The sequence below is a fragment of the Papaver somniferum genome, chromosome 2, assembly GCF_003573695.1.
Source record: "Papaver somniferum cultivar HN1 chromosome 2, ASM357369v1, whole genome shotgun sequence".
Lineage (NCBI taxonomy): Eukaryota > Viridiplantae > Streptophyta > Magnoliopsida > Ranunculales > Papaveraceae > Papaver > Papaver somniferum.
In genome coordinates this window covers 86,194,979-86,208,494 of record NC_039359.1, presented here as the reverse complement: position 1 = coordinate 86,208,494, position 13,516 = coordinate 86,194,979, and the positions used below count along the sequence as shown (strand labels likewise).

At 38.8% G+C, this 13,516-nt stretch overlaps 1 protein-coding gene across 1 annotated transcript; it reads left to right on the top strand.

Annotated features, from left to right (window-relative positions):
* Positions 1-208: 208 nt before the first annotated feature.
* Positions 209-2,397, top strand: LOC113348283 (tyrosine/DOPA decarboxylase 1-like). Its single transcript, XM_026591998.1, has one exon. It carries the CDS (start codon positions 664-666, stop codon positions 2,236-2,238), a length of 1,575 nt encoding a protein of 524 aa, XP_026447783.1. The 5' UTR covers positions 209-663; the 3' UTR covers positions 2,239-2,397.
* Positions 2,398-13,516: the final 11,119 nt, after the last annotated feature.

The window sequence follows — 13,516 nt, the reverse complement described above, 5'->3', positions numbered from 1 at the left end:
TAAGGCATCAAATCAGTCTACTTTTTGTTATTAATTAATTAATTTTATTTCCATGTTAGTGTACAACTTTGGTGCATGTGAAAGTGAAACTTAAATCCTTCCCACGCGAAGCTCGTTTTTCATTTTCCAATCAATCACGCGAAGCTCGTTATATGTGTATATATTTCTGTACAAACTGCAGATTCTGCATGATGCCTTCGGGTATTCTTGATGTCACATACTGCATGCATCTAGCAGGTCAATTTCATCGTCATCTAATGTAGAATTTCAGGTGCAAAAATCTTAAATGTGATGCCACTGAGATATACGCCACTTGACCACGGCAGGACTCGAACTCCCATGTGCAGTATTTCTAATTAACCAAGCTTGCTACATGCACAGCAGCCTCTATCTTATACAAACAGTACTTTCAAGTCTCATGGAATGTACCTAATTATTTCCTACCTCATTGTTAAGGAATTTCTTCTCCAACAATGCATGCACCTTTTAGTCTAGCACTATGGCTTGTGTTGATAAAATAAAGTTGACACCTCTTTTTCTCCTGACCTCTTTAGCGTGTGGTTTGAGCTTTTTCCATATGCTTCATTATCTCTATATAAATCTTTCATTCATTTCCTTCTTCATTATTCTCAACACCAATTTTCTCTAGCAAAAGTAGTATAAATGGGTAGTCTTCCAACTGATAACCCAGAAAGCATGTCGACATGTTTGCAGAATCCACTTGATCCAGATGAGTTCAGAAGGCAAGGTCACATGATAATCGATTTTCTTGCTGAATACTACAAAAATGTTGAAAATTATCCAGTCAGAAGCCAAGTCGAACCCGGTTACTTAGGCAGACGATTGCCCGAATCAGCTCCGAACGATCCTGAATCTATTGAAACCATTCTTCAAGATGTCACAAATGATATTATCCCTGGTCTTACTCATTGGCAGAGTCCAAATTATTTTGCATACTTTCCTTCCAGTGGTTCGATTGCTGGGTTCCTTGGTGAAATGCTTAGTACCGGATTTAATGTTGTGGGATTCAATTGGATGTCTTCACCAGCTGCAACTGAGTTAGAGAGTATTGTCATGAATTGGCTCGGGCAAATGCTTACACTTCCAAAATCATTTCTCTTCTCGTCAGATGGGAGTTCAGGAGGAGGAGGGGTTTTGCAAGGAACTACTTGTGAAGCCATTTTATGCACATTAACTGCAGCAAGAGATAAAATGTTGAATAAAATTGGTAGAGAAAATATTAATAAGCTGGTTGTTTATGCTTCTGATCAAACTCACTGTGCACTACAAAAAGCAGCTCAGATTGCCGGTATAAACCCAAAGAACTTCCGCGCAATCTCTACCTCAAAGGCTACAAACTTCGGGCTCTCTCCTAAGTCGCTTCAATCTACGATTCTTGCTGATATTGAAACCGGATTAGTTCCATTATTTCTATGTGCTACCGTCGGTACAACTTCATCAACAGCAGTGGATCCAATTGGTCCACTTTGCGAGGTTGCAAAACTGTACGGTATTTGGGTTCACGTGGATGCGGCGTATGCTGGAAGTGCTTGTATCTGCCCAGAGTTCAGGCACTTCATTGCAGGCGTGGAGGAGGCAGATTCATTTAGTCTAAATGCACACAAGTGGTTCTTCACTACTTTAGACTGTTGTTGTTTATGGGTTAAAGACTCTAGTTCCCTTGTGAAGGCATTATCAACAAATCCAGAGTATCTAAAGAACAAGGCAACTGAATCAAAACAAGTTATTGATTACAAGGATTGGCAAATAGCTCTAAGCAGAAGATTTCGATCGATGAAACTTTGGTTAGTACTTCGCAGCTACGGAATCGCAAACTTGAGAACTTTCCTTAGGAGTCATGTTAAAATGGCTAAGCATTTTCAGGGGCTCATTGGTATGGATAACAGGTTTGAAGTTGTGGTTCCTCGAACTTTTGCCATGGTTTGTTTTCGCCTTAAACCAACTGCAATTTTCAAGCAAGCAATAGTCGAAAATGATTACACTAAAGCTGTAACAAATGAGACCAATGCAAAAGTACTTGAATCAGTCAATGCGTCTGGCACGATATATATGACTCATGCTGTTGTTGGAGGGGTTTACATGATTCGGTTTGCTGTGGGTGCAACACTGACAGAGGAAAGACATGTAACTGGGGCATGGAAAGTGGTACAAGAGCATACAAATGCCATACTTGGTGCCTTGGATGGTAATTCTATTAATCATCAGATTGTGGCTTGAAATATAGAAAAGAATCTGGAGGAAAAATCTTTTATGTTCTTAATTTATCATCAATTGTTTATTTTATCAATTCTGATACTATGTAATCCCTGTTGCTATTCCTAGCATCGTGTATATTACAAACGCAATAGAAAAATATTAATCCGAAATTCAACTCAATTTAATATGTTACACATTCTGAGGGAACTTGAGCACTTATTGAGTGAGCTCGTGCCCTTGAACGTTTTAGCTGGTGATTTTCCTTAGCTGCAGGGTCATAGATAACTGGCTTGCCAATCTTTCTTCTTTTGCCATCCTGAAGTATGAACACGGAAATGCACTAACCAGTAAATCCTCTACATAAACAAATAACTTATGGAATTCAATAATCAAAATCATCTGACAATGTCTTGGCAAAATAAAACCTCATCCGATGCAAAGTTCTGACAACAAATCACGCACAAACTACCAGCGTGCTTATCCTCAACTTCCTTCAAACCCTCTTCAGTCTTCATCTCCTCTGAAGGCATTGGCTTGACTTGGTTGGCCTGAGTTCTAACTTCTAACTGCTCACTCCTTAAATTGCCAGGAAATAAAGAAGTTGCAAGTGACAAAAAAGAGAAGCGAATAATGCCAGATTTAGATGAAATTGGATAGGCATAAAACTAAGGACATTTCATAGTACACGTTTCCACCCCAGAATAAGTTTAGGAGCTTCTTTATATTGCATAATCTTAAAAACGATAAGAGAATCTGAACACCCCTTTAGGCTCATAAGAGAATCTGAACACCCCTTTAGGCTCATCAAATATGCTAATAAAAGCAAACAGATCAGCAAGTATTTTATTAATCCGTGATTAAAATCTACCGGCATTGAGCACTAGCATTAAGACATGATTTTAGTTCAGAAGGTTACACGAACTAAAAATAGGTTAGACACTCTCCAATTAAGTTATTTGTTCCAACTTATCCAATAACTACGGCCAAACCAACCTTCTGCTGAGGGAGGCCAGAAGAAGTCTAGGAAAAAGCAAGTTGTAAAAGTGACTCAGGGATTGACCTGCCCAGGCGCCATTTGGCAGCAGCTTATACCAAATATAACTTGTAAAGAACAATGCAGCAATGCGGAGAGTGTTCAGCTTGTGATTTACAATAAGGCACCTAATGTCAAGGTTATGTCAATATTAACATAAAGTTCTTGGGAAAGTGGGCAGAAAGGCGGTAATTCAGGTTCTAAGCTATTCATGCATATATTTCAGCACTTGACAGAGAACCCTCTAGGTTGACACAACCATCTACTTGAGGAACTACTAGAATCCAACTTCAAACCTCTATTCTAATTTCAAATTCAAGGAATGACGGTTATATTCAACTCTTCAAGCACCTCCACTGCAATTTATTTACTTATTTTTTTATTTAATTATTCTTAAGAAATATTATATGTCAATCTCCAATAATACAAAAAAAAAAGTAAGAACAAAGGAGTGACCATGTAGATAAAATGAATATGATATCAGGATTGATTCAAAGTTTACAACACAAGATTTATCCCATTTAGGGACATACGCAGCAAGAGATATATGGACATTATACATCTACTAGTCTGCTAACCTAAGGAACACAGCAGTGCTAGGCTCCAAATCGTCTAATCCACAAAGAAGTACAGAGGAAACAGTGGCCGTTATGTAACTACTAGCAATGCTAACCCTGGGAACAAGTCAGTGCTAGGCTCCAAATTATCTGGTATTTTACGAGTCAAGCTTGCTCACATAGAAATACACAGGGAAAACACAAATAGACATCATGATACTTGTCAAGCAGACCCACTTAGAACCAAAGAATATTTCACTTTGCCGTGTCTCCATATTATGATGTCGCATTAGCATTCAACTATTGAAGTATCCAAGCTGCTGATTAAATGTTAGCTGTGATTAGTCTATAGTCATTTTAACCCAGGGACAGTTGAAACTTCATGTGCAATAATAAAGTCGATCTCTGGTGTGTTCCTCAGTACAAGTATGTGGTTAGTAGCTAGCATATATGTTTCTAAGAAAGCACAGATTGTATCATACCTTGGGATGCATTTGTCGCAGAACATGCCAGGTTGTTTAAGATATCCAAGCTCGGTGTGATATTCTGCAAGGCTCCATGATCTTTGCTACCACCCATCTCCGCCTATTCGTTCTGAGATAGCTTCAACAATTCAATTAAGTGATTCCCAAAAGAGATCATTGAACTATGCACGTTGAAGCCGTGGAAGAGTCGGCACCAAAGCATTATCAACAGATTGAGATAGCATTAAGGATTGTTTCTGCAACAGTTAAGAGTATGTCAAAGTTTAACCCAATAAGAAAACAGAAAACAGTGCGTACACACATAGAATAGAAGTCATAAATCCTTTAACAGCGTCACAGCAACTAGAGCCTTGGAAGACAAAACTATAAACTTGACATAATCTGAGATATAGTGTTCGAAATGAAATGATTTCTGTCCTAATTAGCTAATTTGGTGGTTCTACTTTTGTACCTGTTGCTCTAATGTTTCACAACAAACAACTTTAGATTCTCTGGCAAAACAACGTCACGACTGTCTGCCTCACAGCTTTAGATGCTAAAAAAAAAATCAAAATAGTTAAATTGATAAAATAATAGATGCCAACAATATAAGATTTTTATGGAGTTGGATATGCACGAAGACGTTTCCGCGTCAAAATCATTTTAGGAGCTTATATATACTGATCCCAAGACTGACACAACAACACTGTAAATATACAATCATCTATTAGAACTACTACTAGAATCCTAAGTCAAAATTCTATCAAACTTCGACTTCAAGGAATAACTGTTAAGTTCAACTATTCGAGCACCTCCACTAAAATTTTCATTTAACTAATATTGTTCTTAGGAAATATTGTATGTAATTTTCCAATTATACAAAAAAAGAAAAAGAATAAGAAAAATAGAGATGTGACCAGAGAAACACATGAGTTTATCTGGGGACCTGTACAGGAGAAGACATATGACCACTATGCTAACCTAAGGAATACCACAGTGCTAGGTCTCAATTCATCTATTTAGGTTCCAGTCTAGCTGATCCACCCAAAAGTACAAAGGAAAACGGCGGCCATTATGGAACTAGTAGCCACGCTAATCCTAGGAACAAGTCAGTGCTGAACTCCAAATTGTGGTCAAGCTGACCCACATAGAAATACACGGGAAAAAGACAAAGGGTATTATGTGTCTCTCAGCCAGCCGACTGAAGCAATAAGGCAGAGTGGCTTCAAACCATCTAATATTCACTAGTCAAGCAAAACCACAAACAACCAGAGAAAATAGTTTTCCATCCTGTGTAAGTTTCAATATAACAATGCTGTGTTAGCGTTCATTTATAGAAGTACCCAAGATACTGATTAATATGAGAGCTGTGACCTGCCTCTAATCATTTAGACCCCTTAAAGGGACAGCTGAAAAGTCACATATAATATTATAGTCGGTCTCTGGTGTGTTCCTCAGTACAAGTTTGTGTGATTAGTAGCTAGTGTATCTGTCTACAAGAAAGATCAATTTGTTTCTGACCTTGGGATGCATTTGTAGCACAACATGCCAGGTTGTTTAAGATGTTCAAGCTCGGTGTGATATTCTGCGAGGCTCCATTTGGTATTTACTATTACCTATCTTCGCTTATTCATTCATAGATTGATTGAACAAAGTGATACCCAAAAGAGATCACTGAACTATATTGAAGCCGTGGAAGAGTCGGCACCAAAGCATTATCAACAGATTGAACTACAACTACGGATTGTCTCTGCTACAGATAAGAATATGGCAACGTTCTAACTCCAATGAGCAAACAGAGAACACTAAGTAAACACATAAAAGTCATAAATCCTTAAAGAACATCACAGCAACTAAAGCTTTGAAAGACAAACCTACTAATAGATAAGATAAAACTTGACATAATTTGAGATACAGATTTAAAAATAAAATGATATCCTAAGTAGCTAATTTGGTGGTTCTAGTTCCGTACCTCTCGCGCTATGTTTCACAACAAACAACTTCAGATTCTCTGTCGAACCAATGTGATATATATAGAAGTTCCTCCACTACAATACCAACCACTTATCCACCGATAAGCCATTTGTCCATGTTAACCTGGTGATAAAAATCCAATTGAAAACTTCAGCATGGGAAGGAATGGAGTAAAATAATGTAAAGCATAAATACAACAATAGGAGTATGTATAGAGGGATTCAGCCAAAATGAGATAATTGAAGAAATTTACTCAATAAAAGCTTCAGGACATAGTTCTCCATGACCGACATTCAAGATAAGTAAGCTCACTATAGCTCAGCATTGAAGCTACGAGACCTAAGTTTCAGAGAAAACTCTAAAAATGAAGTACTCTTTTCCAAAATTTGTGATTGCATCAGAGCTGAGGATACTATAAGTCTACATAACGAGTGTCAGGAACATATGACTCATTTGATAGCTTAATGGGTCAGATATTGCGAAATGAAATGGTGATCACTGAAACAATACAAAAGATTTTTCAAATTTCCACACTCATGTCAGTTAAAAGGTTGCTAACAATCTCTTGCTGAAATTTGAAACATGCATAGTAGTGTATATTCAGTAGCATAAATAATCATAATTCATTGGGTAAAAGTAATAGATCACATGCAAATGAAGATTAAAGATACAGTACTATCCTACAAAGAGAAAAAAAACCATGCCCCGAATCAACACCCAGCATATGATTCAAAAGCTTTAAAACACAACGGAATGTATATATAGTTGGATTCTAAACCTAGGACATTTCGTACGAAGACGTTTCCGCAGCAAAAGTTGGTATAGACGCTCTCCAATGTACTTTTTTCGGCAGCAGCGTATGCCAAATATATATAAAAAAGCACAATGCATGTATATACAGGAGGGGGGTAGGCTTGTGATCTGCATAGAAGCATCTAATGTCCATGTTGATGCATATATTAAAATATAGTTATTGCATGGGCTGACAGGCAGTAGTTATCCTAAGTGATCCATGCATATATTTGAGCATTTGACAGAGAATCCTCTAGGATGACACAACCATACTGTAACATACAATCATCTATTAGAACTGCTACTAGAATCCTGCTTCAAATTTCTATCTAAGTTTGACTTCAAGGAATGACTGTTTAATTCAGCTCTTCGAGCACCTCCACAACAGTTTTTTATTTAACTAATATTATTTTTAGAAATCTTCTTGTTCTTCTAAGCCTGTAGTCCCAAACAAGTTGGGGTAGGCTAGAAAGGAAACACGAAAACTTCTCAAGCCGTCACCCATCTTGGTACTGCACTCGCCTTGTCCTATGGAAATGACTGGTTTTCAACCAAACAGAGGTACACGAGGACTTCCCGAGCGGTCACCCATCTTGGTAGTTGGTACTGCTCTCGCCCTCTTTTGGTCTATCATTGGCTCATCACACCTATCACGACCCTATTTTCACAGAGGAAATGCTTTGCTTTTTACCGTTGTATCGCCACATTAGGGACAGGCTTGCAGAAAGACTACACAGACAGAGGTCTTTGTGCTAGATGACATTCAAAAATACTAAGGATCCTCCTGGTCATCAGATACAACCAGGATTCATACGTTTTCAAAGTTCATCTAGCAAATCATCCACATGGGCAACAGCAAACCTATTATTCTTAGGAAATATTGCATGTAAATAATTATAGAAGTGAAAAAAATAAGATGCGACCAGAAACACATGTAGATAAAATGACTGTGATATCTGGGATTGACCCAATGGTTACCATATAAAACTGATTTCATGTGGGAATCAATACAGCAAAAGACATATGACCATTGCACATCAACTAGTTAGGCTAAGTGGCTAACCTATGGAATATGGCATTGCTAGGATCCAAATCATCTATTTAAGTACCAGTTTAGCTGATCCACCCAAAAGTACAAAGGAAAACAGTGGATATTATGCAACTAGTAGTCACGCTCGTGGGAACAAGTCAGTGCTAGGATCCAAATTACAGTCAAGCTGACCCAAATAGAAATACATGGGGAAAAGACAAAGGGCATTATGTGTATTCTCAGTTAGGCGGACCCAAAAAGTAAGACACTGTTAGGCTTCTAACTATCTAATATTTGCAAGTCAAGCAAACCCACAAAGAACCAGAGAAGGTAGTTATATCTCCTGCGTAAGTGTCAATATAACGATGCCGCATTAGCCTTCATTTATAAAAGTTATCCAAGATACTGATTAATATGTTAGCTGCGACCTGCCTCTAATCATTTAGACCCCTTAAAGGAACAGCTGAAAAGTCACATATAATACTATAGTCCGTCTCTGGTGCGTTCCTCAGTACAAGTTTGTGTGATTAGAAGCTAGTGTATCTTTCTACAAGAAAGCTGAATTTGTTTCTAATCTTGGGATGCATTTATAGCACAACATGCCAGGTTTTTTAAGATATTCAAGCTCGGTGTGATATTCTGCGAAGCTCCATTTGGTATTACTATTACTTATCTCCGCCTATTCATTCTGAGATTGATTGAACAATTAAGTGATACCCAAAAGAGATCACTGAACTATGTTGAAGCCGTGGAAGAGTCGGCACCAAAGCATTATCAACAGATTGAACTACAACCAAGGATTGTCTCTGCTACAGATAAAAATATGTCAACGTTCTAACCCAATGACAGTAAACACATAAAAGTCCTATATCCTTTAAGAACATCACATCAACTAAAGCTTTGAAAGACAAACCTACTAATAGATAAGATAAACTTGACATAATTTGAGATACAGATTTCAAAATCAAATGATGTCCTGATGTCCTAAGTAGCTAATTTGGTGGTTCTAGTTCCGTACCTCTCGCGCTGATGTTTCATAACAAACAACTTCAGATTCTCTGGCGAACCAATGTAATAAGTAAAAGTTCCTCCACTACATTACCAACCACTTATCCATGTTAACCTGGTGATAAAAATCCAACTGAAAACTTCAGTATGGGAAGGAATGGAGTGAAATAACGTAAAGCATATATATATAACAAAGAGTAGGAGTATGTATAGAGGGATTCAGCCAAAATGAGATAATTGAAGAAAACTATGCAACAACAGCTTCGGGAGATAGTTCTCCATGACCAACATCCAAGATAAGTAAGCTCACTATAGCTCAGCATTGAAGCTACGAAACCCAAGTTTCAGGGAAAACTCTAAAATGAAGTACTCATTTCCAAAATTTGTGATTGCATCAGGGCTCGAGGATATTGTAAGTCTACATAACGAGTGTCTGGAGGATATGGCTCGTTTGATAGCCGAATGGGTCAGAGATTGCGAAATGAAATGGTGATTAATAAGAAAGATTTTTCAAATTTCCACACTCATGTCAGTTAAAGGTTGCTAACAAATTTCTTGCCGGAAATTGAAAGATGCGTCGTATTCATTAGCTAAATTTTTTTGATGGATCACATACAAATGAAAATCAAAGATACAGTACTATCCTACAAAGAGGAAAAAAGAACATGCCCCAAATCAACACCCAGCATACGATTCAAAAGCTTTAAAAATACAACAGAATGTATATAGTTGGATACTAAATTGATATTCAGAGCAGAAAATTGCCTGAGGCAATACGAAACAATCATTAAGCTCCATGAACAAACTGAATTTTAGAACCCTGAAGATCGATCACATCCATCAGCTTTACTAGCCTCCGGCTGCCTAGTTGGGACCAAGGAACAAGTGCCTGTGATGCTGCTAATCATCAAGAAAATGGAACAAGAAGAGAAATCGCCACCTCTCAGTTTCTGGTTTGATGATTTTAGAATTTTGGGGTTTCTGGGATTTTGGATTCGAAAGGTGGGTGCCTGTCAAGATTTGAAGTCAAAGATTTTTTTTGAAGTATCGGTCAAAACTCAAAAGCGGTGTTTTTTTGTTTGTAACAGGTAAAAGCATTTGTTTGTAATTGGTAAAAGCAAGGGCCATGGCACGAAGTTAAAAGGGTATAATAATTATATTCTCCTTAATATATCCGTTAGTTTTAACACCGTATAAATATATCCTTATACAACAATAAATATATCTCTCTTTTTTAATAATTTTATCCATTTAAAATTAGTTTTATCTTAATAACTTCGCCCATATAGTATTTTTTTTTATTTTAAAATGGAACAAATTTCTTACTCTACCACTTCACCACCACCACCACTAGCACCACCACCACCAACGTTCAACTACCATTCCACCAACACCACCTACCAACCGCCTCCACCACTAATATTCCACCACCGTTACACCATCACTAGTCCGCCACCACCACCAGTCCTCCGCCACCACCACTGCCACCGTCGTCGCCGCCATTGGTTCAGATATTTTTAGATCAACAACAGTAGTTGATCCAAATAGAATCAACAGTAGAAATTGATCCAATTTAGAGATGAACAACAGTAGTTGATCCAAAAAAAAAAAGGATCAATAGTAGAAGTTTATCGAATTTAGGGGATCAACAACAATAGTCGATCCCCTAAACTGGATCAACAATAAAAGTTGATCCATGTAAATGGAGTGAACTTGGCGTGAGTTGAACACGCATCATCTGACATGGAGTCAGTCATGCTACCATTGCACCACAAATTCAATATTTGAAGAACTTTACATGATTTAAACTACAAGAATGATTATACTAATCCAAGGAAATGTTGTCAACAATAGGAGTTGATCGGATCAACAACAGTAGTTGATCCCATGAAAAATTGGGTCAACAACAAGAGTTAATTCCATAAAAACCGAAGTCCAGAGATATACATGAACAAATGGTAATGCTTGGTTTTTGTTTCGGATGCGTCTATATTGATCCCATTTATGGGATCAACCACAGTTTAGGGTATCTTTCTCTAAAATGTAAAAAATGGTGTCACCAATAATCGTTGACCCATAAAAAATTGGGTTCAACAACAATTGACCCCATAAAGACATATAAACAGCAACAATTGGTCATCACCTTGTTTGTGGGTGAAAACTGTTTCTGCTGGTTTTGGTAAATTTGGGTGTGTGGATGAGAAACAAATCTAAACCCTAAACAATGCACTGCACGGGAGTACTTTTGATTCGAGAGATCAATCTGTACAATTCTGGCCTAAACCAAGAAATGGCCGTTCCAGGCTTGCTTCGGTCACAAAGTGAAGGAGAAGGGTTGGTCTTAGGGAGGGAAACGAAGAAAATGTTGAGACCAGAATGGTTAATTCTAAAGGTGTGGTTGTTTTATGACTTGTATCAGAATGTGGAACTGGCTTGAGGAATGAAAGTTATCAGTTCTCTGATGATTTCTGGATATTGTGTTGCTCTCTGACCAAAACTTGTTGTTTTGTGGAAATAGGTGAAACCTATTTATACAAATCATAATTAAACGTACCCTGATCTCGTAGGAAGTGGAAACAATTGAGTGATGGAATAGTGGAGTAACGTGTAACTATCAGAAACCGGGATTCCACGATGAAGGAAGTGGATCCGTTTACACCCATTACTTCTTGCCACCACTAACTGTCTCTCTTCCGAACACTTTCTTATAACGGGCGTATTGCACTCCGCACACTGTAAACCGCCAGACCAATACCCTGATGAGTATCCCCCAGTTTGTGACATGTTTGATGTCTCGAGTGTTTTCGTGAAAAATATGCAGCAGGCTGCTGAATGGGTCTTGTTTGCAAGACCTAGTTATTCTGACCAATCACGCGCAAGCTAGGTGATGGGTGGTCATGTGTGAGTAGCTTCCATGAGTTATCCATATATATTAAAGATGTGGTGATCGGTCCCTATAGGAGAATGGTGGCTTGAAACCATTTTGACATCCTATTGGTTGGACCAAATTAAATCTAAACCATTTAAGTTGGCTACCCAAGTTGGATGGCTGAGATGATTCGCATAATTTTGTATTAACTCATGAAATTTCGTAATCAGAAAATTCAGATGTGGGACCCTCACTAAAATTGTTGTAGAATTCTCGCACGAACTTGGATTTTGACGGTCCGCCACTCCATTCTGATCAGAAAAGAATTTCCTATCTTTCTACGCGAGAATATTTAGGTTTTGAGCTTGTTTAGTAGGTGAAAACATCCCAACAATAAAACTCAGGAGGAATTCTGTCAGTTTTCAGCCATGACCTAGCTCGCCTTTTATGCTGTATCTTTTAGCTCGTTACTCCGATTGATTTTAATTTTTAGTATGTTATGCTAGACATCCATACTAAACGTTTGGCATGTAGATCATACTGAAATTGTTTACCAAACGTTCCCAGTTGTTTGTACAATCTTTGGGTGATCGTTTAGAAGCCATATGGTAGGCCGCGGGGCTGGCCGATTGTTCCTTATGGAAGAGGAGCGTACAATGGTAACAGAGACATTTGGTTGACCGCCTATAATAGGAGTGTGGCCGGACTATTCGACTAGCAAAGTTGGGCGGCCGAGATTGTAACTCATGATAAAGGGTAGCCATTAATTATGGCCACATCCTGTTGGTGCCTGACAATAGCAAAGTGGTGTCATTGGCACATGCCGGTGACATGGTGGCATGGAAAAAGTTAGGTTTTGGGGGCATGGCCAAAGGATTTGGCGTCGTGGCCAAAATTAAGTTTTGGCGGCATGGCCAAAGGATTTGGCGTCGTGGCCAAAATTAGGGTTTGGCGTGCCGAAACCCTAATTAGCGCATGCGGCATGTGGCCGTGGCACAACGAAGTTTTGTGCAAATGGTGCCATAGCCATGCCAAAGGAAACATAGCCATTCCATCATGTGGAAACGAGCACATGAGCAAGGATTTACACGAGTAGCTAGATATGGTGCCCTATTCATGACGCGTTGGCACGTAGGTGCGCTGTTCATGGCGCGTTGGCGCGTTTGGCGTGATACTGCGGTAAAGTGGCACGTTTGGAATTTGCGTTTGGCATGCCGTTAGCATGTCATTGGAACGATATTTTGGAATCCAATTTGGCATGGTGACCACTTGACGCAATTCCACCTCTTTTAATATTGTGGCAGGTTTAGAGCAACCTGATTGGTCAATAAAAAGCGGGGTCGGCCAAGCACGGGAGTGGCCACACTTCTGGTGCGTGTGGAAGGTTTAACGCGACCTGATTGGTAGATGGGGAATGCGGCCGGCAAGTATGGGCCCATCCACAACTCATGGGAGTCTGGCAGGTTTAAAGCGACTTGATTGGTCGATAGGGAATAAGGGTCGGTTGGGCAGCATGGGGTGTGGCCACTTGCAAGTGGCGTCGGCTGGCTTATGGCATGGCCACACCTTCTT

What these genes read in the sequence shown, in the direction of transcription:
- LOC113348283 (XM_026591998.1), top strand. Translation starts at nt 664, where the DNA reads ATGGGTAGTCTTCCAACTGATAACCCAGAAAGCATGTCGACATGTTTG.